Source organism: Callionymus lyra, chromosome 17 (genome assembly GCF_982586985.1).
Source record: "Callionymus lyra chromosome 17, fCalLyr1.hap1.1, whole genome shotgun sequence".
Classification (NCBI taxonomy): Eukaryota; Metazoa; Chordata; class Actinopteri; order Syngnathiformes; family Callionymidae; genus Callionymus; species Callionymus lyra.
In genome coordinates, this window is record NC_141834.1 from 20,099,878 (window position 1) to 20,127,504 (window position 27,627).

The window sequence follows — 27,627 nt, forward strand, 5'->3', positions numbered from 1 at the left end:
CCTTCATAGTCCTCATAAATTAATGACGTATAATATACATATACAGCATTATTAACAGCCGAAACATTATGACTACTTATAAGAACCAACATTTCTTCATAAGTGATAAACAAAAGTAAAAGTAAAAATCATTAAGATTGTGTTGAAATTACAAAAGAATAAGATATAAACAGACAATTCAAGTAGTTTTTGATAGTGTAGTTACAAGTAAGTATGTGTAGAATTGTCCAGTACTTGACTCTGGTGTTGTGATAGTGTAGTAACAAGTATATATGTGTAGTATTGTCCAGTACTTGACTCTGGTGTTGTGATAGTGTAGTTACAAGTAAATATGTGTAGTATTGTCCAGTACTTGACTCTGGTGTTGTGATAGTGTAGTAACAAGTATATATGTGAAGAATTGTGGAGTACTTGACTCTGGTGTTGTGATAGTGTAGTAACAAGTATATATGTGAAGTATTGTGGAGTACTTGACTCTGGTGTTGTGATACTGTAGTAACAAGTATATATGTGTAGTATTGTCCAGTACTTGACTCTGGTGTTGTGATAGTGTAGTAACAAGTATATATGTGAAGTATTGTGGAGTACTTGACTCTGGTGTTGTGATAGTGTAGTAACAAGTATATATGTGAAGTATTGTGGAGTACTTGACTCTGGTGTTGTGATACTGTAGTAACAAGTATATATGTGTAGTATTGTCCAGTACTTGACTCTGGTGTTGTGATAGTGTAGTAACAAGTATATATGTGTAGTATTGTCCAGTACTTGACTCTCGTGTTGTAGTATTTACAGACCACATGACTCTTAATGAAGTTTTTAAACCAAAATATGTCCAAACATCAGCTTTAAAAGCTGCTGGAGTCACTGTATCCTCTCGTCCTCAGTCATCCATCAGCCAGAAGTTTAGTTCAAACATAAAAGGGTAAATAAGTAACTGTAAATAAAAATAATGAATGAATCACAAATATATACTTATAAATATATATACAACATTAGTTTTAATTATTACAGTAAAAAAAATGACAGAATAAAATATATATATCGCAATATATCAACGTATGATGTTTTCTCAACAGGTGGTCATAATGTTTTGGCTGCTAATATTGTGACAGTTCAACAAATACGTGTCTATAACATGAAGGTCTTAAATCCCTCTCACGAGTAGTGAGCACGATTCTGGTGTTTGTTCCTGGACGGAGCGTCTTTGAACCTGAGACCACAGTCCTCGCAGGCGTACGGCAGCGGCTCCTCTCTGACCCCCGCGACCTCCGCCTCGACCCCTTTCTCCGCCCCGGTGCTCGGAGGAGGCGGTTTGGGGAAAGTCTGGGGTCGCCCTCGCTCCCCGCCCCTGAGCTCCGGGACCAGCCCGTGGACGGTGCGGTAGTGAAACCTGATCCCGGATCTGTTGGAGAAACCTTTGTCGCAGACGCCGCAGACGAACGGCCGCTCGCCCGTGTGGATGCGGGTGTGGATCTTCAGCGCGCCCGACTGCGTGAAGCACTTCCCGCAGTGGGTGCAGCGGTACGGTTTCTCCCCGGTGTGCGTCCTCTGGTGGGCCCGGAACCCGGCCAGGTGCGGGAACCCCTTCCCGCAGAAGTCGCAGGAGTACGGCCTCTCGCCCGTGTGGATGCGCCGGTGGATCTTCAGCGCCCCCGACTGGCTGAAGCTCTTGCCGCACTCGCCGCAGGCGTAGGGCCGGGCGCCCGTGTGCACGTTGAGGTGGATGCGCAGGTTGCTGTGGGAGTTGAAGGTGCGGCCGCAGTGGGCGCAGAGGAAGCCGGAGGGTTTGTCGGCGTGCTGGGTCTGCTGGTGCTGCAGCAGCTGCGAGGGTCTGGGGAAGGCGGCGGCGCAGTGCATGCACAGGTGCGCCGCCGCCGCCGCGCCCTGCTCCGCCGCAGGCTGCCGCTGCGACGGGAAGGCGCGCGGACACGTGAAGCACGGGAAGGGGAAGCGGGGCTGCGCCGCCAGCGGAGGGCAGGCGGTCACCGGGCGGTGGTGGTGGAAGTGGGAGAACTCCGGCGTGGACCCGTCCTCCGCCCGGACCGACCCGGGTCCGCAGGGACGGTAGGAACACAGGCACGGAAACATGGCGATGGGGTTCAGAGACGACACTCGTGCTCGCGGGTCGTCCCTCGGGGTCCCGGACTGGCAGGTGCCGCCGGCCTCGTTGGCGACGCACGCCTTCGCCGGGGGGCCGACGCCTTTGCCCGACGACGCCCCGGGCGAGCATGTCGGCGCCGGCGGTTTTAACATCTGAAAGGAGGAGATGGAGGACGGACACCCGGGGCAGGTGCAGTCGTGATCTATGGAGAAGAAAATAACAGTCATGAGTGAACGACAACAAGAGGATGTGTGTATATTGTCAAGAATGTGTTGATACGTATATACAGGGTCAACAACAAGATATATAGTGATAGTGTATATATGTGTAGTATTGTCCAGTACTTGACTCTGGTGTTGTGATAGTGTAGTAACAAGTATATATGTGTAGTATTGTCCAGTACTTGAATCTGGTGTTGTGATAGTGTAGTAACAAGTATATATGTAGTATTGTCCAGTACTTGACTCTGGTGTTGTGATAGTGTAGTAACAAGTATATATGTGTAGTATTGTCCAGTACTTGACTCTGGTGTTGTGATAGTGTAGTAACAAGTATATATGTGTAGTATTGTCCAGTACTTGACTCTGGTGTTGTGATAGTGTAGTAACAAGTATATATGTGTAGTATTGTCCAGTACTTGACTCTGGTGTTGTGATAGTGTAGTAACAAGTATATATATGTAGTACTGTCCAGTACTTGACTCTGGTGTTGTGATAGTGTAGTAACAAGTATATATGTGTAGTATTGTCCAGTACTTGACTCTGGTGTTGTGATAGTGTAGTAACAAGTATATATGTGTAGTACTGTCGAGTACTTGACTCTGGTGTTGTGATAGTGTAGTAACAAGTATATATATGTAGTACTGTCCAGTACTTGACTCTGGTGTTGTGATACTGTAGTAACAAGTATATATGTGTAGTATTGTCCAGTACTTGACTCTGGTGTTGTGATAGTGTAGTAACAAGTATATATGTGTAGTACTGTCGAGTACTTGACTCTGGTGTTGTGATAGTGTAGTAACAAGTATATATATGTAGTACTGTCCAGTACTTGACTCTGGTGTTGTGATAGTGTAGTAACAAGTATATATGTGTAGTATTGTCCAGTACTTGACTCTGGTGTTGTGATAGTGTAGTAACAAGTATATATGTGTAGTATTGTCCAGTACTTGACTCTGGTGTTCTGATAGTGTAGTAACAAGTATATATGTGTAGTATTGTCCAGTACTTGACTCTGGTGTTCTGATAGTGTAGTAACAAGTATATATGTGTAGTATTGTCCAGTACTTGACTCTAGTATTGTGATAGTGTAGTAACAAGTATATATGTGTAGTATTGTCCAGTACTTGACTCTGGTGTTGTAGTATTTACAGACCACATGACTCTTGACGAAGTCGTAACTGCTTTCATATGATTTCAAACCAAAATATGTCCAAACATCAGCTTTAAAAGCTGATGGAGTCACTGTATCCTCTCGTCCTCAGTCGTCGCCGAGATCTTTAGGATTTCTTTGTTCTTTTAGTTGCAACATAAAAATGTAATGACACAGTGACTTTAAGTATTTAATTGTAAATAAAAAGTGTAGAAAATATTTGTGTTGAATGTAACTTATGGAAATATAACCATAAAATAATTATAATACAAATACAATCTGATTTTAAAAGCCCTAAATTTGCTTGATTTTAAAATCAATACAGTTCTATTGAATACCGTGAAAAATATCCTGATATTTTATTGTATCTATATTTTCTTAAACCCGCTAAAAACAACTATAACATCAGACCAGCTTGAAGGTTCTTCACCTGTTCAAGGATTCCAGGAAGTTAAGTTTTCATTGGTCAGATTAAATCACGTGACAGAAGCTGTCATCCGAGTCTCAAACGGATGTGTTAGCAGGACCTAGCTTAGTTTCTCAGGGAGTATTTTAACATATATATTTTTACATAGGATTACAAGGTATTGAAGAAGGCAGGTGGTCATAATGGGTCAAAATAGTTTCTCTACTCAGGTGTTTTACCTGTTTAGAAGTTTTATCTCATTCTAATAATAATAAAAAATGTGTGTCGTGTTAATAAACAAACCTTCTCTTCCGGGGTCGTTCTTCTTCTGTGGTCCTGTGACCCCTCCAGCTCCTGAACCCGGTCCACAGCCCAGCACACCTTGGGCAGCTTTAGGGTCACCCGCAGGTAGGATGAGTTCACCGAGGAGTAGATTCATGTCCGTCCAGGTGTTCTGCTGGAGACACGTGTTCAGCCCAAATCTCGCTCGACTTCCCGCGTTCGACAACATCACGAGCACGAAGTCTCACTTACGACGTCGCTGCTCTTGTCTGAGTCTGAGTCCATGCAGGCGCACAGAGTCGAGGGTTCGATTCCAGGAGGAAAATAAAAAATCACACAGCGGGGAAAAAAGAGGGGCGTGGCGAGAATAACGGTACGAACGGTGCGATTTGATTGGCTGGAGATTTTACGCTCTGTGATTCCAACCAATCCGGTTGCAGGGAATTGTTCACGTTTGGTTTTAACCGATGCTTTCCTTTAAATCTAGATTAAAAAAAATAGCTAAATAATAACTGGAGTAACATAAATGTTATATTCGTGTAAACAGTGTTAAATAAAATATATTGTTTAGATTTGTGGCATTGACGCTACATATCCGGGTTTTCCGTCACGTGACCGGAAATATACATTTTTTCATAACAATTAACATGTTACATTTTAAATGTTATTCAAAGAATAAAAACAACAAAAATGCCACATATTCTTTTACTGCATCGTTTTCAAATTAAAGACATACATACTATGTACGTCGCAAACAGAAATGCGTCAGAAGTAGCCAAAAGTAAAGAAAAACAATACGATAAATAAAAGATTCGAAAGAAAAAAAACGTTAACAATTTTACAGTCAGTGGTAAAATAAATGTTTCAATCAAACAATATCTTTTATATACTTTCAATGACAAGAAAACTATGTTTTTATTTGAAGTTTATTAGTATGATGAAGTACATATAATTTACTGACATATTCTGTTAATGCATAATATATTTATTTGATAATATTTGACTGAAGAGGTTCAGTGTTGTTTGTTTGTATGGAAAGAATATACTTTTATATTTTTAAAAAAACAATGAAATAAATTTGCCTCAAAACCCCACGATGGACATCTTTACCCAGAACTCTTTGCGCCAAGTTATCACTGAGTTTATACTTAAAGACATTTTTTATTCCCATCATCATTTTAAGAAATCCAAGAGAATTATTTACAGTTTAGAGGAAACAAAAAACATTCAAAAACATGACAAATGTATCATTTTCGTTCAAAACAACATCACAAAACTAAAAAGGTAGTTTATTCGGTGAGAATGTTGAGCACAATAAATACATACAAAATACATGTCGAGTGTTCAGAGGTTTTCAAGGTACATTTATTCAAGCGTTCAACTCATTTCCACGTCGACCGGCTCCGTCTTTACGTCCGACGCCGGCAACGAGGAAGCAGGAGATCCTGAGATCTCACTTTCCTCTGGTTCTCTTTTCACTGAAGGCATGGACACGTCGCTGCTGACGTTTCCTGAAGAGTTCGGAGAAGCTCGTGGCGTCTGCTGGTCCTTGGATGAACGCCGGTCGTGGGTCGGAGCGTCTCCGGGCTCCTCCGACACGGTGGCACTGCTGGGGAGAATCAGGACGAGACTCGCGCCGGGAGGAGGATCCTTGTCCAGAGTCAACTTCCAGCCCTCGGTCGAGTCCGTCTTCCTCTCTGCGTCCATCGAACGACCCGGATCCACGGACACCTTACCGGGTTTGGACCTGCTGGAGACTAATGGCTTCTTGGGTTTGCTCTGCGGCCAAAACAAAACAAATATTAGCAGGAATAAAAACAAATTACAAAAAGGGTTTTAATAATTATTATTATTATTATTATTTTTATGAATATGTATTTGTTTATTTTGCATTTCACCAATATTGCATTTTTGTTTTTTTAATATTTTTATAAAAGATTGATTTGATTTTTTTTTTATAAACTGTGTTGTATTTCTCCATGTTATATTTTATTTTAAACCTATTTTTGGTGTTTTGTCAAGATTTTGTTTGGTTCTTTTATTATTAATAACAATTATATTTGTGGGTTTTATATTTTAAGATTGTATTTTGTATTTAATATTATATATATTATTATTATAAAGATGGATTTTTTTTTTAATCAAGATTGTATTTTATCATTTTATTTATTTTCTATTTTATTTCTGTATTGCTAGAAATGTCTCACTGTGAGAATAATGAAGTATAAGTATCTAAACAAAAATACTTACCGAGATTTAAGCTAATTCTTCTTGTACAATAATCTATTAATAGCTTTGTGACACAATTTTAAATAGAAAATAAATAAATACACTGATTTTACAACGAGATCGTTTCCTTTTCTTCCTCTGTTTTATTTTCTTTCTACTTTAATCTCTATTTGACCTCCATGTTCCTGTACCTGAGACTATATGAAGTACACAAGCGTAGTAACAGGAAACTTAACATTTACCACATACTTGTTTCTTTCAAATATAAACAGCGACGACAAAAAGTCGTGTAAATGTATGAAAAGTTAAGACTTACTAATATTTTGGGTTCTTTCCCACACGTCTTCAAGTGGCTGTCGTAGTTCTGCAGGTGGGGGAACCCCAGTCCGCAGGTCTGGCACAGGCAGGGCGACACCCCGGCGTGACCCCCCATGTGGGACATGAGCAGCAGCGCCGACCGGAACCCCTTCCCGCACTCGGCGCACTTGAGCACCTTCTGGTGAGCGCTGGAGTGTTTCTTCAGCTCGTCCGTCGACTCGAACCTCTGCCCGCACTCCAGGCAGCGGATCACGTTCTCCTTGGGCTCCTGGTTCCCCCAGCAGCCCGTGTCCCGGATGTGCTGCTGGAAGTCCAGGGCGTTGTCGAACTCTCGCAGGCAGACCCGGCAGTTGACCAGCTGGGTCTTGCACTTGTGCGCGTGGTACAGGTTGGCCTTCTTGAAGCGCGTGTGGCACAGCATGCAGGTGTACGGCAGCGCCCCCAGGTGGGAGAAGCTGTGGCGCAGGAGGCTGTTCTTCCTGCTGAACTTCTTGGGACACACCTTGCACTGGTGCGTGAAGATGCAGGTGGTCCTGCGGTGGCGCTGGTACGTGCCCCTGCTGGTGAAGCACTGGCCGCAGACCCGGCAGCGGAGGTCCACCACGCAGGAGCGCAGCTCCACGTGCCGCTGGCAGGCCTGCAGCGACGTGAACACGTGCTTGCAGTTGTCGCACTCGAAGAACTCGTTCTCCAGGTGCGTGGCCGCCAGGTGCTGCCGCAGGTCCTTCAGGGACTTGAAGCTCACCTGGCAGATGCGGCAGAAGAACTTGGTGGGCTTGGTGTGCGTGTTCAGGTGGAGGTGGTAGCTGTGGGCGTCGCTGAACCTCCTCCCGCACTTGCTGCAGCGCAGCGTGGAGTGCTGCGCGTTGATGTGGTCCAGGAGCTTGGACTTGGACGGTAGCTGGAGGCCGCAGACCTGGCAGCTGGACTCTGGAGGACAGACGTTAAAAATAAACAGATCAATATGTCAGTAAGTAAGTAATTTATATTTGTATAGCGCTTTTCCAGACCAGGGTCACAAAGCGCTTAAACAATCAAAACAATATTCAATAAAATATATACTTTAAAGGTCAAGATAAGACCAAGACAAACACAGTAGTTTCAGTAAAATGTCCAAAGACCAGCTTTAAAGGCTAGTACACTGTATCCTCTCGTCCTCAGTCATTCCCGGAATCATGCAGGATTTCATTGTTGCTTTAACACGGTTACAAGCATATCAAATCATAAATGTCTATAAAAAAAAGAATCAATTATTTTTTTATCCTTTGAGTGAGTTTCTTACTAAATATATTCCTGCCTGAAAGAAGTCGCTGTCGACCAATGAGGCGCTTGAGTTTTTGGTCACGTGATGTGGGACTCAGAGTGTGGTGTCAATAAAGCTTTGAGACTTTGATAACGAGGACTCAGAAGGTTTTAGGAAAGAGCGTTAAAAGATACAACTATTTTATTTAATTCAAGTTTTGTCGAGTTGCCAAGAAAGTGCGCCTTATAGTATTAAGTAATTCATATTTGTCGAGCACTTTTCAAGACAAAGCGTTTAAACAATCAAAACATACTCAATTAACTACTTGCTTAAAAGATCAAGACAAACACAGGAGAATCAAGGAAAAGCCTGAATGAATACAAGTGTCTTAAGATTAGACAAATACGGTAAATGATCTACTATGTTGAGCTATAATTTAGTATTTAAATTTAGTTTAAATGTTCTTTATCTTTAGACTTAGATTGTATCATCTTGTTCTTTCTCTTTATTTCTCTTTGTTCTTGTTCTTATTTGATTTTGATTATTTTTTAATGAAAAATTGCTGTATTTGCTGTGGATAATATGGAAAAAAAACAATTTCCCGAAGAAGACCTCCTGAGGGATCAATAAAGTTCTACCTAAATAGATTAGTATTTGAACTACAGAAGTTTAGTTTAGTTTAAAATGAGCCAATTTACCATGAATTACCTTTTCGGTCTTTACGGAATAAAGAATGAGTCCATAAAGTTAAAAAAACCGACCCAGTCCAGACACAGATCAGTTGGTGATCATTTAGAGTCCAAGAGGAGTTTTGTAGACCAGAGAGAACGTGACTGACTCAAGTTATAGATAGAAAGTACAGTTTTTGTACATGTGTATTAACACACAAATACTTCTGACACGTTTTTAAAACCGTTTAAAACTATTATTATTAGTTTAAAAGACTGCATTCTGTAAAGTTGACATGTTTACAAAATGTTTCTTTAACAAACACGTTCTACAATAACTATAGACTTGAATTGACATACAGTATGTACATATGTACATATGTTTTACACATCTTGTCTTAAGAAATATCTTAAGACGTTTTTATTTGTTCAGGCATTTCCTTGATTTTCTGGAACTCCTGTTGTGTTATCAGTTTTATCTTGATCTTTAAAGTATATACTTTATTGAATATTGTTTAAGCGCTTTGTGACCCTGGTCTGGAAAAGCGCTATATAAATAAAAATTACTTGCATATGATCAAGATAACACGGAGACAAACACAGACAGTCTCAGAGAATCAAGGAAAAGCCTGCATGAATAAAAGTGTCTTAAGATTCGACAAATACGTTAAATATATAATTTAGTATTTAAATGTAGTTTAGTTCATTAAAGAATAAGTATTTTTTATTTGTTACCTACAGGAAGGGCTTTGCTGTCATGGGATTAAGATGCATTTTTATTATGTACATAAGTACGTGTTTATACTGCGATAAACGTCAATATTACCGGATGGATCTTGAGCGTCTGAGGCGTCGCTGCTCTCCGAGTCACTCTCGGGTCCTGCTCCTGCATCGCTCTCCTCTGACGGTCCCGGTGGACCCTCCTGGTTCTCCGGGTGACCTGTAGGAACCTGTGAAGTTCCTCCGCCAGCGGGAACGTTCGCGTCTCCACGTTGTTGCTCCGGGTTGTTGTCACATGACTTGTCCGGCAGAAGAATGTCTGGGAAACCTAGCTCCGTCAGCTGCAGGTCGATGGTGTATTCGATGGACATGATGGCTACTGTTGGGATGTTCAGTGAAAACAATCGAAGGTTTATTATTCTGTGGTTTTAAAAAAAAAAGGGTCAAAAAGTCGGTCTTACCTTTCGCGCGGTTATCAGTCTTCCGCACATCTTTTTACCGGAAGTCAAGGCGGAAGTGAACACGACCTCTGATGGCGGAACCTTCGCCTCCGTTACAAGATCGGGACGATGGAAGGATCTGGACGGGAGGGGAATTCCCATCGAGTGGAAACGAGCTGCGAAAATTAAACAATACATAAACCGGAAAACAGTTTCAACGTAACAATAGAAGGGATCGCTTCGATTTTCCTGCGGCGCCCCTAGCGGTCCGGGGTGGATGTGCATGTCATCCTCGGAGTCAAATCTAACTTGATACACAATTCTTTCTTGATCATATGTGGCTTTGAACATTAAACATCCAAAGACGACACTGAGCATGAATCCGAGTGGAAGAACGAACGTCTGGAGGAGTTTACTCTGGCATCATGTTTTATTAGTTTTTCAACATCTCGACACAAAGCAATGAAGAAAGACTACCAGTGGATTACACACTAGATATACACAGCTCCGCCCGCGACTCCGAAAAGTCACGTTTTTGTGCGCTCAAGAAATGTCTAAGACGAGCAAGTCAGAATGAACAAAAATGGCCAAAGGAGAACATAAAATAAAAAAAAATCACTCAAACTAATGTTCAAACTGAATGTTGTGTTATTGACTCACTAAACCAAGTTAATTTAGAATAAACAAAACATGTTAAAAAAATATATAAAACAAACCTGACGCTGTACATGACATTTCCTTTTCACATTCAAACATCTGGACTAGTCGTCTACTAGCTTTAAAATACAAATGATCTTCTGGGGGGAGGAACAAAAAAAACATGAAACTTTTGAACCACAATCCGAGTTAAACAACTGATGACACATCGTTAATCACACCACACGCTGTTGCTTCCAACACAAACCTTAAAAATCAAAAGAGTTTTTTTTTTGTACAAACTTTGTAACAAATTCTTAAGTAACTGATTAATCACATTTTTTCCCCTCAATATTTATGTCGTCGTTCCGATCTTTGAGTCCAAAAAGTCTAAAATCCACTCGTGATCCATCATTAACTGAACGGGGGGAGGAATCTGAGGAAGTCTTCGTATGTTAAAATGAAAAAACATGATTTAAAAACATGATTTAAAAACCTTAAAAATCCACACAGGTCCACATGCGTCAATTATCTCTTCGAGCTCGGCTCTTCTGGCTTCTCCTCCGCGTGACTCTTCAGGTGAGCCTTCAAGGTGCGTTCGCGGCCGAAGCTCTTCCCGCAGGTCGGACAGGCGAGGCGGCCGACGGCGTGGTTCCTGGACATGTGCGCGTCCAGCTGCTCGGGACGGGCGAAGCTCTCCTCGCACTCCTCGCACGGGTGGGCTTTCCGGGGAGAGTGCTTCTCCTTCTTGTGGGCGCGCAGCAGGGGCAGGCTGCCGAACGAGAGGTCGCACTCGGTGCAGGGGATCTGCCGGGCCGGCTCCACCTTCGGCTTCTTTGCCGGTTCTTCTACGTCCTCCGCCGGACTCGCCTTCACATCTTCCTCTTCGGACTTCACCGCTACTTTACGAGGACGGCCTCTCTTTGGCGGCTCGACTGGCCCTTTGTCCTCCACGGCGACCACCACCACCGGCGCCGGTGTCGCCACCTCGGGCTCTGTCGTGTTCTCGGTCGCCTCCTCCGATGAATCCTCCTCGTCCTTCTTTTTCCTCTTCCCCTTCTTGTCCGCGGCCACCGGCTCCTCGGTCTTGGCGGGCCGGCCCCGCTTCCTGACACCGGCGTTGCCGTTGCAGTGCTGATCTCCCGAGTACTTCTCCTGGTGGGCGGTCAGCTCCACTTCCGTCTCAAAGACCTGGCTGCATTTCTTACAATGCTTGATGCTGGCGGGGTCGGCCTCCCCCGGCTCTGTGTCGGCACGGGGGTGCTGGGTGAGGCGGTGGGTGCGCAGCAGCCCTGCGCTCCTGAACACTTCGTTGCAATCTTTACACACAAACTGCCTCTCGGGACAGATCTGTCTTCGGTGCGCCGTGAGCTAGAAGAAAAAGCAGAGTTTAGTTGAAGCATCTCACCGCTTAACTAAGGTCACAAATTATAGGGCCTCCCCTCACGTTACGTTCTGAAAACCGTTGAATTTTTCACAATTCAAAAACCTGTTGAGGTCTAATGCTCTTTATATAACTTCCCAAACTGGCAGTTACATTTCACACATTCTTGCCCAGTTTATACAAACCTACTTCACTTTAGTAACAATGTAATTATTCATCACCACGACAACTAAATGGCAAAGTTGTAATTAACAACGTTTATTTTAACTTGCAAACTCAACATGGCATATGAAGCAACTTCTCAACAACAACCCTTTCAGTAAGGGTGCCCGGAAAAGCTTGCATAATGCTTTGCCGCCCAGCCACCAAATCACAGCCATTATCACTTTATTCACAGCTAAATTATCTTGATCTTTTTAGTATATATATTTTTCTAGTATTTTTTGGATTGTTTAAGCGCTTTGTGACCCTGGCCTAGTAAAGAGCTCTATAAATATAAATGACTTACTTATTTACCTAAATAGAATTCTAAAAACAGTATTGTAGCAGCCACAGTAAATCTGTGTCGTAGTTGTGTTGAGGTTTATTTGCTGCTCGGATTAATAACCCGTTTATAGCGGAGTGAATAAAAATATGCAGCGTTTACGTTCATGAGGGCATTTTACATTGTGTCTGAATATGCAGCATTGTGTGCAAAATAAATGAATGAATCTCAGTTTTTTTTAAAACACTTAAAAAAAACGTTTTTGTTCACAACATCTCATCTGGCGGACTTACTTCCGAGAAGGTTTTGAAGCTCTCCTTGCAGTGGATGCATTTGAAGGGCTTGTCATCCTTACTGTGGGTGGGCTGGTGCTGCGTCAGCTCCTCGGAGGAGAGGAACGCACGGTCGCACACGTAACACGTGAACAACGTGTTTCCCTGGCAACAATCAAACAGGTACGTTAGGAATAAAGTAGTACCAGGTGGTCAGAGTTTTCATGAAGAGTTGACTATTGCTTTCTGTGAGCTCACCTGCTGAAGCTGTTGCTTGTACTCTTCCCGGTGGCTCTTTTTCATGTGTCGCTCTTTGGCTTTGGCGCTGCAGAAGGTGATAAAGCACTGGAAACACTGCAGGTTGTCGTGCTGATCTGAAAACAAACATGAAGCTTAGAATAAAGCTGCACCAACGTATTCCTTTTCAAGCAATAAAATGTAACAACAGCATCATTTTCTCACTCATAAAACACTAAAAGAAAAGTTTTTTTATTCAACTTACATGGCTGGACGGTAGGAGTGGGTCCATTCAGATTGATGGGTTTGTAGGTTTGGGCAGGTTTTGGAGGGTCAGGTACTGGAGGTGGCTCAGCCTGCCCCATAACAATCTCTTCTATGTTCAGTATTCCGGACTCCATCGTTCAACTCTCTCGCTTGCAGGAGACAAGACAGCAAATCCTGGTTTTAAGAAGAGAAACAAATGAAGCTTATAAATGCAAACTGTAGTTAGATTTAAACTTTGAGAAGTGAAATCATTATATACAAGAAGTCATATACACGTATTTCGATATTTAATCCGTATAGGGATCAATACAGGAAAAGTAATAATTTGCACTAAAGGTTGAACATGACTTTAGATGAAGTCGATATTATCCGAATAAAGTACTTCAAATAATCTGATGTTTACGTTACAGTTGTGTTCCAACGCGCCCACGGATGGTTAGAAGTAAAACGCAGATAAACAAGCCTCGGAGCTTGCATTTATTTACGTTTAAAACAGACGTTTGAAGCCATTTCTTCCACAAGTTGTGCACAAGTTAACTTTGCTGCCATGTATGCGGCCGTTAGCTAGGCTAACAAGTTAGCCCAAAATAGCGCTAGTTTGGTTAGCAAACACACAACTGCTTACGATTGAGTATCGACGAGCCTAATGTGCTCGTTATATTTTTAACATTAAACAACCGCGATTTAAAACACGAACATATATACCATCGCTGAGAATTCTGAGCGAAACATAAAAAACAGCGGCTGCTCCACGTTAGCTTAGCATGCTAGCGCTAACAACATTGCCATTCAAAAATGCTACCTCCAGTAGCTTCGTATGCTAAGGGTCGGAATCGTAACGTATAATCGTGAAACTATTGTCTCAATAAAAGCCCAACATTTGGGCGCAAAGATCCATTTGTGCGAGTAGTAAGTGGAGATGTACCTCTGGTACCTCTGGCGGTTCTTTATCGTAGTTTGGCTGCAAGACTTGACCCCATAGAAGTAACAGACCGAACACTTCCTGGTACGCGCTGTGACAACCGTTGGAACAAGATGGCCGCCGAGGAAGCGTTTTTTTTTTACTGATTTAATAAATGTTTGTTTAAATAAATAAAGTTTAATGATTTATATAATTATAACTATATTTAATAAAGTATAACTTTAATTTAAAAAAAAAAAACTTTATTTGGCAAAGGTTTGAGCGTGATCGAACTATGTTTACAGTTGTCGTTACGTACATAAACATAGTATTGTTGTATTTTATATATATGTATTTTGCTGTAAGAACATGAATTATGAATTAATTTTAATTTCAGAAACTGAAAAATTGTGAAATAAGGTCAATAAAAAAACGAGTCTATCATAAACACGGACAGAAATCAAGTTGATTTCAGAAACTTCTAAATAAACGTAGATTCATTAAAATTGTTTCCAAAAAAGATTGTATCATTTTTTTTTTTTAAAGTTTTCTTAAAACAATGTGTCGTTTTTACTATCAGTTGTGATTCAAATTAATCTTTATGTTACATTTCTGAAACGTAACTTAAACTGTAATTTTGACGTATGTAACGAAACTTTCAAAAACTATTTTACACATTTTTTAGTATCAATTGTGTTTAAAATGAATCTTTCTTACGTAAAAATTCTAAAGGAAACTGGTTTTAATCTCATGACCTATAGTTTTACTTCCCTTCAATAAAAAATAAATAAATTCAAATGTTATAAAAATGATTTATTCACGAATTCCTCTCAAACAAAAAGAAAATAACATAAGGTCAGTAAAGAACGTTAATAAATAAAATGCGCAAGTTATTTCCATAAATAGAAACTTTTTTTTTCAAACAGAATGCATCATGGGAAATAGATTTTTTTAAAAGCTGGATTTGACGTATGTAACGAAAACTTTTAAAAACTATTTTAAATAGTTATTTGCAGTCACGTGACCAAAACTTAGATTGTTTTTTTCTGTAGCTAAAAAAACTATTTTTTTCCAAGACAATTAATTGTGTTTAAAATTAATCTTTCTTACGTAAAAAATTCTAAAGGAAACTGGTTTTAAACCCATGACCTATAGTTTTACTTCCCTTCAATAAAAAAATAAATTCAAACGTTAAAAAAATGATTTATTCATGAACATCTGTCAGAAACAAAAAGAAAACAAGTCACATAAGGTAAGTAAATAAAACGCGCAAGTTATTTCCATAAATAGAAACATTTTCGCAAACAGAATGCATCATGGGAAATAGATTTGTTTTTAAAGCTGGATTTGACGTACTTTTAAAAACTATTTTAAATAGTTATTTGCAGTCACGTGACCAACACTTAGGTTGTTTTTTTCTGTAACTAAAAAACAAAAATATTTTTTCCCAAGACAATAGTAGCGTCATTTAATAAAAGTTTGCTGTTTTTTTACTATTAATTGTGTTTTAAATTAATCTTTCTTAGGTAAAATTCTCAAGTAAACTGTTTTTAAACCCATGACCTATAGTTTTATTTCCCTTCAATAAAAAATAAATTCAAATGTTAGAAAAATGATTTATTCATGTTTCAGAAACAAAAAGAATGTCAAATAAGGTCAGTAGAAAACTTCATAAAATCTCTTCGACAGTGAGCGCGACTGAATAAATCCATAAATTATTATCTCCATACATAGAAAAACCTCCCGCCGACACAATGCATCATGGGAGGTCAACCTAAAACATTCACTCCTTCTGGCTGTGGAAGTTCAAGAAGCAGTTGTGGTTCCTGGAGATGCAGAGGAAGACGCAGCACTTGAGGCAGAGCACCCTGGACGTCCTCTGACAGTCTCTGAAGCGGCAGCGTCCGCCCTCGCCCTCGTCCAGCTGCTCCGGCCAGTGACCGGCGCCGTCGTAGCGCGAGGCCTCGTCCGGGAGCGAGCACTCCTGGACCACGGTGGGGTTGGGGGTCTCGGGGGCGGGGCCGGCCTCCTCCTCCTCCTGGGCGGGCGGCGGCGGCTGAGGCGGGACCGAGTCCTGAGTGTCGGACCCGCTGGAGAAGATCAGAGCCTTGGACACGTCCAGTCTGAAGGCCATGAGGGTCACCGGGGCGTGCTCCCGGCGGTACGCCAGCCAGGAGTTGACCAGCGCGGCGTCCGTCAGGTACCAGAGGACGGCGAGGGGCCAGCGCTTGGGCGCCGCGTGAGGGATGCGGTAAAGATCCCGCAGGTCGTGGTTGAGGCGCGCCGACGCCTGCGCCGCCTCGAAGCTCCTGGTCAGCGACGCGATCTTGCGGCGCCCGACGCCGGCGGTGGAGAGGATGAAGCCGCACTGCGAGCGCCGCAGCGACAGCTTCCCGTCCGAGCTCACGAACTCGTCGCCCACCTGGCCGCGCTCGCCCTCCACCCGGCCGGCGCCGTACACGCCGGCGGCGATCAGGCGCTCCAGCGTGGCGGGCGTGGAGAGCTCGCGCCGGCACAGGAACAACATGCTGCCCTTCGGCGACATCTTCTCCACGGACGCCTCGTCCTCCGACGGGTCCGGCGCCAGGCTGACCCGGGACAGCGACCCGCCGAACTCCACCAGCGTGGTGCACTGGAGCGACAGGCGCGAGCTGGTGGCGCTCAGAGGGAGCGGATGTCGGTCCACGGCGTAGTCGCCCTTCGGCGCCGGCGACGGACACGCCCGGTGGAAGCGACCCAGGATGGGACGGACCTTCCGGAGCGGATCCGATCCCGCCGCCGTCTCGGAGGCGTCGGGACACGTGATCGGTTTTTTCGGACCGCGTTGGTCGGGCGACGCCAGCGTCAGCGTCCGCGACATCTGCAGGAAGCGCCGCCACGACATGGCGTCGGAGATCAAAGGAATCTTCGTCAAGTCGTCCCAGTAGAGACGAGGACTCGGGAACTAGAGCAGGAAGATGATCCAGAGTCACTTCTTGTTGCAGGAGAAATTAAAGTATATAATTGAAGTCATTTAATAAATGTTGAAACTTTATTGACAATTTCTTTAGGGTTTTTTTAAGCCTTTAATTAGTTATTTGAATAATTGAATTCAATCATTTCTATATTGAAAGCTTGAACTCGTATTATTAAATAATTGAATGTAATCATTTATACATTTAATGGTTGAATCGTTTAAATTGTTGTTTTTTTTACACATAACGTTTAAAAGTTCTAATAACAACAAATGAAAAATACATTTTCTAAATTAGATGTTTTTTTTAATTTGTATCCTTTTAAATTCAAGATAAAAAATGGCGGCACTTTTATTAACATTTTAATATTACATTTTTAAGGGATACAAATAAACGTTTATGAAGATTGAGTTTACAAGTTATTTTTGTACTATTAAAGTATCAAACTCTAATCAATGAATGTTAGCACTATTATAACATTCTTGATTTGAATACTTTTGTTATGAATAAATTAAAAATATATTGAATTTAGAAAAGCTTTTTTTAATTTTTAACTAGAATATCAAACTACAAAACAATATACTCTGTTGATAAATCTAAATATATCGAGTTCATTGCTATCAAAGACTGTGATTAATCGTGATTAAACACTATCAAAGGCTAATCAATCGTTATTAATCACCATTAAAGGATGATTAATCGCAAATCAAGGCTTATTAATCGTGATTAAACACTATCAAAGGCTAATCAATCGTTATTAATTACCATTTAAGGATGATTAATCGCAAATCAAGGCTTATTAATCGTGATTAAACACTATCAAAGGCTAATCAATCGTTATTAATTACCATTTAAGGATGATTAATCGCAAATCAAGGCTTATTAATCGTGATTAAACACTATCAAAGGCTAATCAATCGTTATTAATCACCATTAAAGGATGATTAATCGCAAATCAAGGCTTATTAATCGTGATTAAACACTATCAAAGGCTAATCAATCGTTATTAATTACCATTAAAGGATGATTAATCGCAAATCAAGGCTTATTAATCGTGATTAAACACTATCAAAGGCTAATCAATCGTTATTAATTACCATTAAAGGATGATTAATCGCAAATCAAGGCTTATTAATCATGATTAATCGCAATCAAAGGCTGATTATTCTTGATTAATCTGATCTACGTCTGACTTTGGAAACACCTGATCTTAACTTACTACCTTTATGTTTAAAACAAATTATATATAAATATTTATATAAAACATATTAGACTTTTGTTATTCAATTAAAAAAATTAAATGCAACCTTTAAATAAACACATTTTTGAAATAAATTATTCAATGAAAGAATTAAATGTTTTAAAAATAAACAAGATTTCAATAAAATAATGTAAAGTTTCACAGTTTAAAATTTAAAATATATTATATATAATATATTTACGATATAAACACTGTGACGAACCTTCAACGTTCCCATGGCGACGTGGATCCCGACGAAGCGAGCGACCTCTCGGTCTGTGACCACGTCGGTCTGAGGCGAGTTTGCGTTTGTGCAGTTGGCGATCTCCTCCCACAGATCCATCCCAAAATACTCAGAGAAGTAGTCGACGGGATCCTTCAAGGCGCTTCGATCCGACCGCGACGAACTGAGGGATCGAACCGAACCAAACGAACTTTTAAAACCGAATCAAACGAACTTTAAACGTTGAGGTTGAAAGTGTCTCACGTCTCCGAGTTCTCGAGGTTCTTGAGGTACGAGCCCAGGATCCTCTCCTCAGAGTCCACCTGATGTTCCGACTCACGGTCGTCCTCGTCTTCGGCGTCAGAACTTTCCAGGAGGAAACTCCGCAGGTCCTGCTGCTCCGGTGCGTCTACGAGCACAAACGTTTTTTAACCTTCAGTCCATCGTTTTGTTTCACTGATTCTTCAAATAACACAATAAAAAAAAAACACTTGACTCACCTGAAGGACTCTCTGCAGGCTCAGCGTCTCTCTCGTGGGTCGACGGCTCTTCGGCGGCCGAACCCTCGTCCTCCACCGAGCCCAGCAGCATCTCTCGCTCCTCCTGCTTCACCGGGTAGAAGATGCACTGGTTGGCTCCGGACTCTGCAGCCACACTGCAGTCGTCGTTGGACTCGTCCGCCTCCATCGCTGGAGCAAACACACAACGATCGTCCGCACGATGACACACATTCTCCTCAAAGAACCACACAATTTCTATGTTGAACCTGGAGTTAATTATTTTATTAAAATGTTTTTGATTTTATTAAGCATTAAAATACGAAATAATTGTATTTAAAGGTAAGATTTTAATCAACAATTTCTATTTACTAGTTCCTTTTTTATTATTATTAATTAAACTTAATTTAATTAATTAATTTTAAAAATTCTAACAAAAACCAACAGATTTTCAGACTTTAATTCAAGTTTTTACAAAATGTATCAAATTGTTAAAAAAAATTATGCATATTTTTACATACGTTTAATTTTTAATACGTTCAACAATTTCTATTTCAAAATGTTTGTTTTTGTTTTTTTAAACCGACAAAAACAAACATTTTCAAACACATTTTCAAACTTTAATTCAAATTAAAAATTAAGTAAAAGGAGGATGTAAAAAACATTAATTTTGAAAAGATTACATTTTTTAAATTCAATTTATTATAAAAGAAAATGTTAAAAGCAAAATGCATTCCTTTAAAAAAAAATTTAATCCAAAAATTCAATAAAAACTACATTTTTCTTTCATTAAATACAATAAATTACTCAAAAATAAAATGCAATGCTTAAAAATGTAAAGTGTCAACATTTGAAAAGGTAAAGTTAATCAATATTCAGTGACATATACTTCTTGGATGTATGTTTTATTACTCAGTACTTTATGGTGAACTCACGGGTCTGTTCGGGGCCGAGCGGCTCCACGTTCCAGCGCATGTGTCCAGACTCGGCTGCGACAGGAGCCTCCTCGGGCTCCAGCGTCGTCTCCAGCATCGTCTCCAGCGTCGTCTCCTCCTTCACCAGGACGGCGCTGATGTCTCGACCGTCTCTGCTCTCGCATCGCGACGGAACCTCCGGCGCCTCCTCCTGCTTGATGTCGCGTCTGCGCGACAGTGGGAAGATCTGAGAAGAAAAACCATTCGATGTTTCTTAAATATTTATCTTTACGTTTTCATTTCATTTTGTATCGTTTCTTGTACATGACGACCCATCACCTGTGATGTGGCTACTACAAAGACACTGATTTTTTGAATTACACACAATGAGGAACACACTTTTTTAACTGTAATAAGAAGTAAAACATTTGAACTGAAGGTTTTTATTATCGACATTTTTTAAATATAAGAATTTAATGTTTTCTCATGTTCCAGTTAAATTAACCTATAAATCAAATGTTATATAAAATTAAGGACAATTTTTAAAACAAGTTAAAATGCAGTGAAATAAGTTTCCACTGATTGACATAATTCGTCTTGACTTGTTAAAGGGTAGAAGACAAATTAAAAGTATATCATTAAAATATTTATTAAATTATTTTAAATTGGAATTTCTAATTAAAAAGTTGTTTTTTTAATCTTTTTTAAAAAATGTATTTACTTTACGTTCTTCATATTATAACTTGTGGAATATGATAGTTTATATATTGAAATATTTAATGAATTTAATTTATTAGCTTTAATTTATTAATACATTTTATAATTTAATTTATTTCTATTCAATAATTTGTATATTTAAAGGTTGAATAATATATATTTTTAAATAATTTAATTTAAAAAAAAACGTACATTTAAAAAAATAAAAACAATATTCTGGAGCTATACTTTCATTCCACAATAAAAATATTAACAGACTTTTATGTTTGTGTTGGTTTAGAGGGTCAAACTCATTTTAAAGCGCTGAACAGCAGCATCTAGTGTCCACAGAGGGTAATAGCAGGCTATCGAGTTGCCTCGAGTCAAGAGGAAAAAATGTCAAATTGTAATCCTCAGATCATTGATATAATCACTGCGTGGTGTTCGGCTGCAACTGTCCTCACCCGTCTCTTCTTCTTCCTCCGGGGCATCATGGGATGTTGCTCTCCGTCCACTCGGCGTTCAGCAGGTACGATCTTCTCCAGGATGACTCCGGGAGACTCGTTCGACCTCAGCTCGTCCTCGTGAAGACGCGTCTCCTCCGTCTTCTCCTCCGTCTCCAGTTCCACGGCAGGCGAGGACGCTTTTCCAGGTTCAGTCTCAGGCGTCGCCTCGTCCGCTCGTTTGTCGCCGACCACGCGGCAGTCGCTGTCGGACTCGCTGGACGGCGCCGCGTCTCCGGGTCGTCTCGTCTGGACCGACACCTCCACCTCCTCGTCCTTCACCTGCGGACGAGGGGTGGTCTGCGAGGTCCGGCTGCTTCCACGCGCCTGGCTGGTCTCCCTCTGACCCCCGACCGTGATCAGGTCCACGTCCTGAAGATCCACGTCCTCTTTCACTTCGTCTTCCTGCCGATCCGCCGCCGGGCTGGACGAGCGTGTCGGGCTTCTACCGTCCAACTCGTTGTCGGAGATCGGCGCCAGAAGCGACTCCGTCTGGTCGGCGCCGCCGGCGTCGAAAGGCGGGATCTGCAGGGACGGGGACGGGATGAGGTCCGGGAACGAGAGCCTCTGGTCGTCGGTCGCCTCGGGCTCGGTGTCCCAGCCGGCCGAGGGGCTCGTCACCTGAGCCGCCTTCTTCTTCTGCTTCTTCGGCGGAGCGAGGTGACAGACGCCCTCGAAGACGTTCCCGTTGGTGTAGGTCAACCCGGGACTCACCACCACGTGCGCCGTGGTCTTGTGCTGCTGCAGCGAGGAGAGGTCGCCGAAGTTCTCGCCGCAGTCGTGACACTCCAAGGCGTGCTTGGACGTGATCACGCCCTCCTCCTCCACCCTGGACGAGGACTTGCGCTTCCGAGGGGGTTTGGGTTTCCCCAGCAGAGACTCCCTGGACTGCTTCGACCTCTGCATGGCAGACAGTAAAGACAAGGCCTTCTGGGTCTTCTTGGACACGCGTCCCTTCTTCTGACCCTCCACGGGTTCTGCCGGCGGGATCCTGGTCTCGTTGTCGCTCACCTGTGACCCGGAAGTCTTCAGCGGGTCCAGCTTGTTGATCTTGAGCTGAGGCTGCATGTGACCCTTCAGCAACAGAAGCGACTCCTGGGTCACGTGAGGTCCGATCGGTTCCGAACTCGGGTTGTTGGCTTTTTTCTTCTTCACCTTCGCCGCGGTCGGATCCTTCTGCACCACTTTGGAGAGCATCCTCTTTTTCAAGGTCGCCTTGGACTTGCTCAGAGTGTCCCCCGACACGCCGTCCTGCTTCTTCACCTTCTTCTTCTTCTCCTCTTTCAGCTTCTCCTCCTTTCTCACCAGAGTACCCGGAGACTTCTTCTTTCCCGGGGAAGTCGCCGGCGACGTTTTCTTCTCCCCGTCGGTTTTCTTCATCGGAGGAACCTTCGCCTTGGCGAGGGTTTTCGTTTTTCCCTTCGCCGGTTCCTTTTTTTTGTTCTTCTTTGCGCCACTAGGGGGCCCGAACTTCACGACGAGGCGGGACTGTTTGGGACGCTTGGCCGGTTTGGGCGATATCTGAAAGTCCTTCTTCCTCATGGAGCCCACCAACTCCTGGATGTACTCCTGGTAGAAGTAGGCTCGGTTTGGCTTTCTCTTCCGGACTTTGACCAGTTCTTGGGCGGACATCACGTTCAGGGACATCTCCGTTGACACCGGGTCAGACTTTGGTTGGACTTTCTCTTTGGGGGAACTTTTTGCTTTTGAGATAGTTTCTTCGTTTGTCTTCGGATCCTCCTTCTCCTCTTCCGGTTCAGGATTCCTTTGGACTTCCTTCTCCAAGCCAGGTTCCGGGTCGTTGTTCTCCTGTACTTCAGAATCAATCTTTTCCTCCGGGTTTGGTTCGGATTCACTTTGAGGTGCTGGTTCACTTCCAGGTGACTGAGGTTTGTCTTCACTTGGACTTTGTCTCTGGGAGTCAGCAGGCGGGACCGACGACGCATCATCTGTGAGCAGCTTACTGGTCTCACTCTCTTCTAAGGGTTTTTCCTGGCCACCGCTTGGTTCCGTTTCATGGACCTCCTGCTGCGGCAGGTTCTGGGACGACTCCAGCTCATCGGTCAAGGCGGGGGTCAGTTCCAGGATGACCGTCTGCTCCAGGTCGATCGACCCTCGGTCCCCCAGCAACTGAGCGATCGGCTCCGTCGAGATAGTCCCGGGTATGGGAAAGACCGGATTCATGCTCAGAACTGAGTGACTTTGTGCTTTCAGGACTTCATTGTCGCCCGAGATCGGCCACGAATCAAGAAAAGAATTGTTCTCCTGCCCGTCTGGAGTTATGGGTTCTAGTATCAACGGGTGGCTCAGGGAGATGGACTTCTGGGCGACCAGATCCAGCTTCAGAGACTTTTTCTCCATCTGTTTTAGTCCTACAAAGTCGATCTGAGGAAGTCCCAGGTGGGTGTTGGGAGGGTGTTTTGGTCCAAGTATCTGCTGCACGTCCAGCGGCGGCGCGTTGTGCGGCACCTGCCCCAGAACCACCACCTGGTTGACCTTCTTGACGTTGCCCAGGGACTCGATGAGTCGGCAGATCTGCTCGGTGTCGATGTTGGCGTCCACCTTCTGCAGGGGCCCGTTGGGCTCCACGTGCAGCATGGACTGCTGGCTGATGTTGATGGGGATGATGACGGGCGCGCTGTGCTTGGTCAACCGCAGGTTGTGTTTGGTGTTGAGGTGATGGCGGTGAGTCTTCGCGCACCTGAAGGTGGCCTCGCAGAGGGTGCAGGAGATGAGGCGACCGCCTGCAGGAGAACCACAGGAGGAGGAGGTCGAGGAAGAAAGGTTTTTTTAATGGTTTCAATGACGAAAAATGTTGAATATAATTTCTGATAATATGTTGTCATTATGTAACTATTACACCTGAGCTTAAAATTCTTAAAAATGTATTGAAAATGAACAAAACTGTTTTTGTTAAGTGTTTCTTTATCTAGTTTTTAGGCAATCAAATCAAATGTATTATTTATTAGTTCTTTTATGGTTTAGATTTTAATGTAGTCTGTCTAAAATAAAATAATTTTCAACCACAATTTAACCCCAAGAATGACTGAGGACGAGAGGATACAGTGAGTCCAGCAGCTTTTAAAGCTGATGTTTGGACATATTTTGGTTTGAAAACAAATGAAAGCAGTTACGACTTCGTCAAGAGTCATGTGGTCTGTAAATACTACAACACCAGAGTCAAGTACTGGACAATACTACACATATATACTTGTTACTACACTATCACAACACCAGAGTCAAGTACTGGACAATACTACACATATATACTTGTTACTACACTATCACAACACCAGAGTCAAGTACTGGACAATACTGCACATATATACTTGTTACTACAGTATCACAACACCAGAGTCAAGTACTGGACAATACTACACATATATACTTCTTACTACACTATCACAACACCAGAGTCAAGTACTGGACAATACTACACATATATACTTCTTACTACACTATCACAACACCAGAGTCAAGTACTGGACAATACTACACATATATACTTCTTACTACACTATCACAACACCAGAGTCAAGTACTCGACAATACTACACATATTTACTTGTTACTACACTATCACAACACCAGAGTCAAGTACTGGACAATACTACACATATATCCTTGTTACTACACTATCAAAACACCAGAGTCAAGTACTCGACAATACTACACATATATCCTTGTTACTACACTATCAAAACACCAGAGTCAAGTACTGGACAATACTACAAATATATCCTTGTTACTACACTATCAAAACACCAGAGTCAAGTACTGGACAATACTACACATATATCCTTGTTACTACACTATCAAAACACCAGAGTCAAGTACTCGACAATACTACACATATATCCTTGTTACACAATATCACAACACCAGAGTCAAGTAATTGACAATACTACACATATATACTTGTACTATATACTACAGTATCACAATACATCATATCGTTGCCCCTGTATCATGGTACGTATCATAACGCTTGATTCTTGCCAACAAACATCGTAGTATCGATACAATAACAAATTAAATGTGATCCTGGAGATGACTGAGGACGAGAGGATACAGTGACTCCAGCAGCTTTTAAAGCTGATGTTTGGACATATTTTGGTTTGAAAACAAATGAAAGCAGTTAAAACTTCGTCAAGAGTCATTTGGTCTGTAAATACTACAACATCAGAGTCAAGTACTAGACAATACTACACATATATACTTGTTACTACACTATCACAACACCAGAGTCAAGTACTCCACAATACTCCACATACATCCTACAGAGGTGTATTGGCAAGAATCTGAGGATACGATACATGTCACAATACGATATATTGCAATACTGTATGGAACAATGATATTGATATTATATTATGATATATAATGATATTGTTTACAGGATTTACAAAGAAATAAACAAATACTTTCTCTAATCAAATGTGAAAGTGTTTGTATGAAAGTGCTTCGCAAAATATTAACAAAAATATAAATTTATATTAGCAATAATGAAGTGTATTAACACAAACAACCTGGAGTAACATGTAATATCCAGTATCTTTCAGTGTTTAATTAAACTTTAAAATGAGTCCAAACATCACCTTTAAATCCTTTCTTTTTTACCCATTGCTGCCATTTCACCAGTTTTGTTGTTACTTTGTGACGGAGGAAATGACGAATATGTTTCCAACTAGTGGCCGGAGGTTTAATTGCACCACACAAATGAATAAACTCCATGAATATTTTACTGTCAATTGTAAAATTAAACATCAAACGTTTTTTTAATACAAACACTATTTTAATATAAACCATTAAAATCACCTTGAATTAAAATAAATGTTATTTCAAGGTTGAAAAAAAGTAATAAAATATATACTATAACAGTATCGGAAACAGGAATATCGCAATGTATCTTTATATCAATATTTTCTTACACCTCAAATCGTTGACCCTGTATCGTGTCACATATCTTGAGGCCTTGAGATTGACATTCTACAGATTGTAAATCAAAAACTCTACCTTCTTTCCTCTCCTTCTTGCCCGGTCTGTTGGGGTCTCCCTCGGGCAGGTGCGACAGGACGTGTCGGTGTAAAGTGCTCGGGAGTCTGAACCTCAGTCCGCATTCCTTGCAGACGTACGGCCGGTCGTCGCTGTGCGTGCGCTGGTGGTACTTGAGCAGCGTCATGGTCTTGCACAGCTTCCCGCAGTCGGTGCAGGCGTAGCCGTCCTTCTCGAAGTGCGACTTCTTGTGGGCCGTGAGCTCCGAGGAGCGCTTGAAGGCCTGGCTGCAGAGCGGGCAGCCGAAGGGTTTCCTCTCCGGGTGGCTCTTCTGGTGCGCCATCAGCTCGGTGGAGTTGGTGAAGTGGCGCTCGCACACGTAGCAGGTGAAGACCGAGTTCCTGAGGATGCACTGCTCGTACTCCGCCGGGTGGCTCAGCTTCAGGTGGCGCTCCTTGCCCCGCTTGTCGCTGAAGATGATGTGGCACTCGGAGCACTGCAGCGACAGCTCCGACGCTGAGGGGAACATATTCTTGAGACACTGGGTCGTTATTTAATGCGAGAAAAGTATTGAGACTTACAGGTCAGAGGAAGGACCACCGGCTTGGTCATGTCCATCTTGAGGGGATTTGAGGGAGTAAACCATTTGGCAGGAGGTTTAACCTGGAGTTTCTTCCCATCTCTACCCTCGGGCGCAGCGGGTACGACGGTGGTTTTCGGGACGGGACTCGGTGCAGGACTTGGGTTCGTCTTCTCGGGGTCGCCGGACGGTTTCGTGACATCTTCAGGTTCCCGTTGTCGTGCGGGTTCCTTCCCAGCTGGAGGTGTTCTCTCTTCTTCTTCTTCTTCTTCTTCTTCTTCTTGTGGTTCATCACCTGCCGGCCGGGTCCCGTCCAGATCCGGTCCATTGTCCGAACTCTGCATGGCTCACTTTAGCTCGTGGCTCTTTCAATGGTCCCTGGGAATAAACACTAAAATGAATAAATCTGCAACATGTACACACGCTGAACGGAAGATGAAACTAAAAGGAATACATGGAGGAGGAGCCGGGCAGTTTACGGGTCACCAGACGACAGCTGGCTCTCAGGGCATCAATGGACTCAATACATGGAGCTACAATGGAAGACTATTGAGCATCAACACCATCATCACCTCGAACCTTCGCTGATGAACCCCGTTCTTTTTCATTTAAAATCCTCCTAAATCCTGCTCAGCACGTCCCGCTGAAGGTGCAGCACAACACAGGGATGATAATAAACAAAAACCTGCCTCGATCGTCCGCCCGGATCATCTCAGCGACGCTCCTCACAAAGCGACGCTGCAGCTCCAGTGACGTCACGGGCAGCGCTGGGAATCATGGGAAGTTCAGTTCCCGGATTTCAAAACAAAACGGGGAATGATTTTTTTTTAGACGTTTAAAATGAGGAATAATCGTTTTTTATTAAGTTAATTTCCCCTTTTCATAATGTATCATTTTTAAAGATTAAAAATACGTTTTTATTACTCATCCGGACTGAATTCTAAATATAAATTGTTTTAATGTTTTCTTTCTCACTCCTACTTTAAGCATTAACAGATGCGTTTTTATATTATTATTTATTATAATAATAACAATAAAAACATATTTATAATGATACGGACAACAG

The 27,627-nt window shown here is 42.3% G+C and overlaps 4 protein-coding genes across 7 annotated transcripts; all 4 read right to left on the bottom strand.

Moving 5' to 3' along the window:
* Positions 1-711: 711 nt before the first annotated feature.
* LOC148062923 (uncharacterized) lies at positions 712-4,471 on the bottom strand. Of its 3 annotated transcripts, none has more exons than XM_087812855.1 (3): positions 4,413-4,471; positions 4,182-4,332; positions 712-2,303 (listed from the first exon to the last, which is right to left on the bottom strand). In XM_087812855.1, exons 1-3 carry the CDS (start codon positions 4,443-4,445, stop codon positions 1,156-1,158), a joined length of 1,332 nt encoding a protein of 443 aa, XP_087668981.1. In that variant the 5' UTR covers positions 4,446-4,471; the 3' UTR covers positions 712-1,155. The 3 variants fall into 3 exon arrangements, with proteins under 3 accessions (XP_087668981.1, XP_087668980.1, XP_087668978.1); XM_087812854.1 differs by having other exon boundaries at positions 4,182-4,335; XM_087812852.1 differs by having other exon boundaries at positions 4,182-4,431.
* Positions 4,472-5,407: 936 nt separating this feature from the next.
* LOC148062924 (uncharacterized) lies at positions 5,408-10,155 on the bottom strand. The gene is made up of 4 exons (XM_087813208.1): positions 9,800-10,155; positions 9,445-9,717; positions 6,706-7,637; positions 5,408-5,939 (listed from the first exon to the last, which is right to left on the bottom strand). The coding sequence occupies exons 2-4, from the start codon at positions 9,707-9,709 to the stop codon at positions 5,538-5,540; spliced, it is 1,599 nt and encodes a 532-aa protein (XP_087669334.1). The 5' UTR covers positions 9,710-9,717; positions 9,800-10,155; the 3' UTR covers positions 5,408-5,537.
* A 60-nt stretch (positions 10,156-10,215) lies between these two features.
* znf576.2 (zinc finger protein 576, tandem duplicate 2) lies at positions 10,216-14,062 on the bottom strand. 2 transcript variants are annotated; one of them, XM_087813211.1, is made up of 5 exons: positions 13,993-14,062; positions 13,057-13,232; positions 12,813-12,928; positions 12,576-12,719; positions 10,216-11,785 (listed from the first exon to the last, which is right to left on the bottom strand). In XM_087813211.1, exons 2-5 carry the CDS (start codon positions 13,190-13,192, stop codon positions 10,943-10,945), a joined length of 1,239 nt encoding a protein of 412 aa, XP_087669337.1. In that variant the 5' UTR covers positions 13,193-13,232; positions 13,993-14,062; the 3' UTR covers positions 10,216-10,942. The 2 variants fall into 2 exon arrangements, with proteins under 2 accessions (XP_087669337.1, XP_087669335.1); XM_087813209.1 differs by having other exon boundaries at positions 13,984-14,062.
* Positions 14,063-15,450: 1,388 nt separating this feature from the next.
* On the bottom strand, positions 15,451-27,175 carry znf576.1 (zinc finger protein 576, tandem duplicate 1). Its single transcript, XM_087812957.1, has 9 exons — positions 27,134-27,175; positions 26,563-26,939; positions 26,003-26,497; positions 20,948-23,730; positions 19,809-20,034; positions 18,877-19,065; positions 18,641-18,785; positions 18,377-18,560; positions 15,451-16,903 (listed from the first exon to the last, which is right to left on the bottom strand). Exons 2-9 carry the CDS (start codon positions 26,903-26,905, stop codon positions 15,743-15,745), a joined length of 5,526 nt encoding a protein of 1,841 aa, XP_087669083.1. The 5' UTR covers positions 26,906-26,939; positions 27,134-27,175; the 3' UTR covers positions 15,451-15,742.
* Between the last annotated feature and the right edge of the window lie 452 nt (positions 27,176-27,627).

Bases quoted from the DNA above. Each gene is read 5' to 3' on its own strand.
- LOC148062923 (XM_087812852.1), bottom strand. From the start codon at position 4,389: ATGTTGTCGAACGCGGGAAGTCGAGCGAGATTTGGGCTGAACACGTGT. The intron at 2,304-4,181 runs GTTTGTTTATTA...TCTTCTCCATAG, and splicing joins GAACGACCCCGGAAGAGAAG to ATCACGACTGCACCTGCCCC.
- LOC148062924 (XM_087813208.1), bottom strand. From the start codon at position 9,709: ATGTCCATCGAATACACCATCGACCTGCAGCTGACGGAGCTAGGTTTC. The intron at 7,638-9,444 runs GTAATATTGACG...TCTGTCCTCCAG, and splicing joins AGACGCTCAAGATCCATCCG to AGTCCAGCTGCCAGGTCTGC. The intron at 5,940-6,705 runs GTAAGTCTTAAC...TTTTGGCCGCAG, and splicing joins GGAAAGAACCCAAAATATTA to AGCAAACCCAAGAAGCCATT.
- znf576.2 (XM_087813211.1), bottom strand. From the start codon at position 13,192: ATGGAGTCCGGAATACTGAACATAGAAGAGATTGTTATGGGGCAGGCT. The intron at 12,929-13,056 runs GTAAGTTGAATA...GTTTGTTTTCAG, and splicing joins CACTCCTACCGTCCAGCCAT to ATCAGCACGACAACCTGCAG. The intron at 12,720-12,812 runs GTGAGCTCACAG...GATTGTTGCCAG, and splicing joins ACAAGCAACAGCTTCAGCAG to GGAAACACGTTGTTCACGTG.
- znf576.1 (XM_087812957.1), bottom strand. From the start codon at position 26,905: ATGCAGAGTTCGGACAATGGACCGGATCTGGACGGGACCCGGCCGGCA. The intron at 26,498-26,562 runs GTAAGTCTCAAT...TGTTCCCCTCAG, and splicing joins GGTGGTCCTTCCTCTGACCT to CGTCGGAGCTGTCGCTGCAG. The intron at 18,561-18,640 runs GTGAGACACTTT...TCGATCCCTCAG, and splicing joins AACCTCGAGAACTCGGAGAC to TTCGTCGCGGTCGGATCGAA.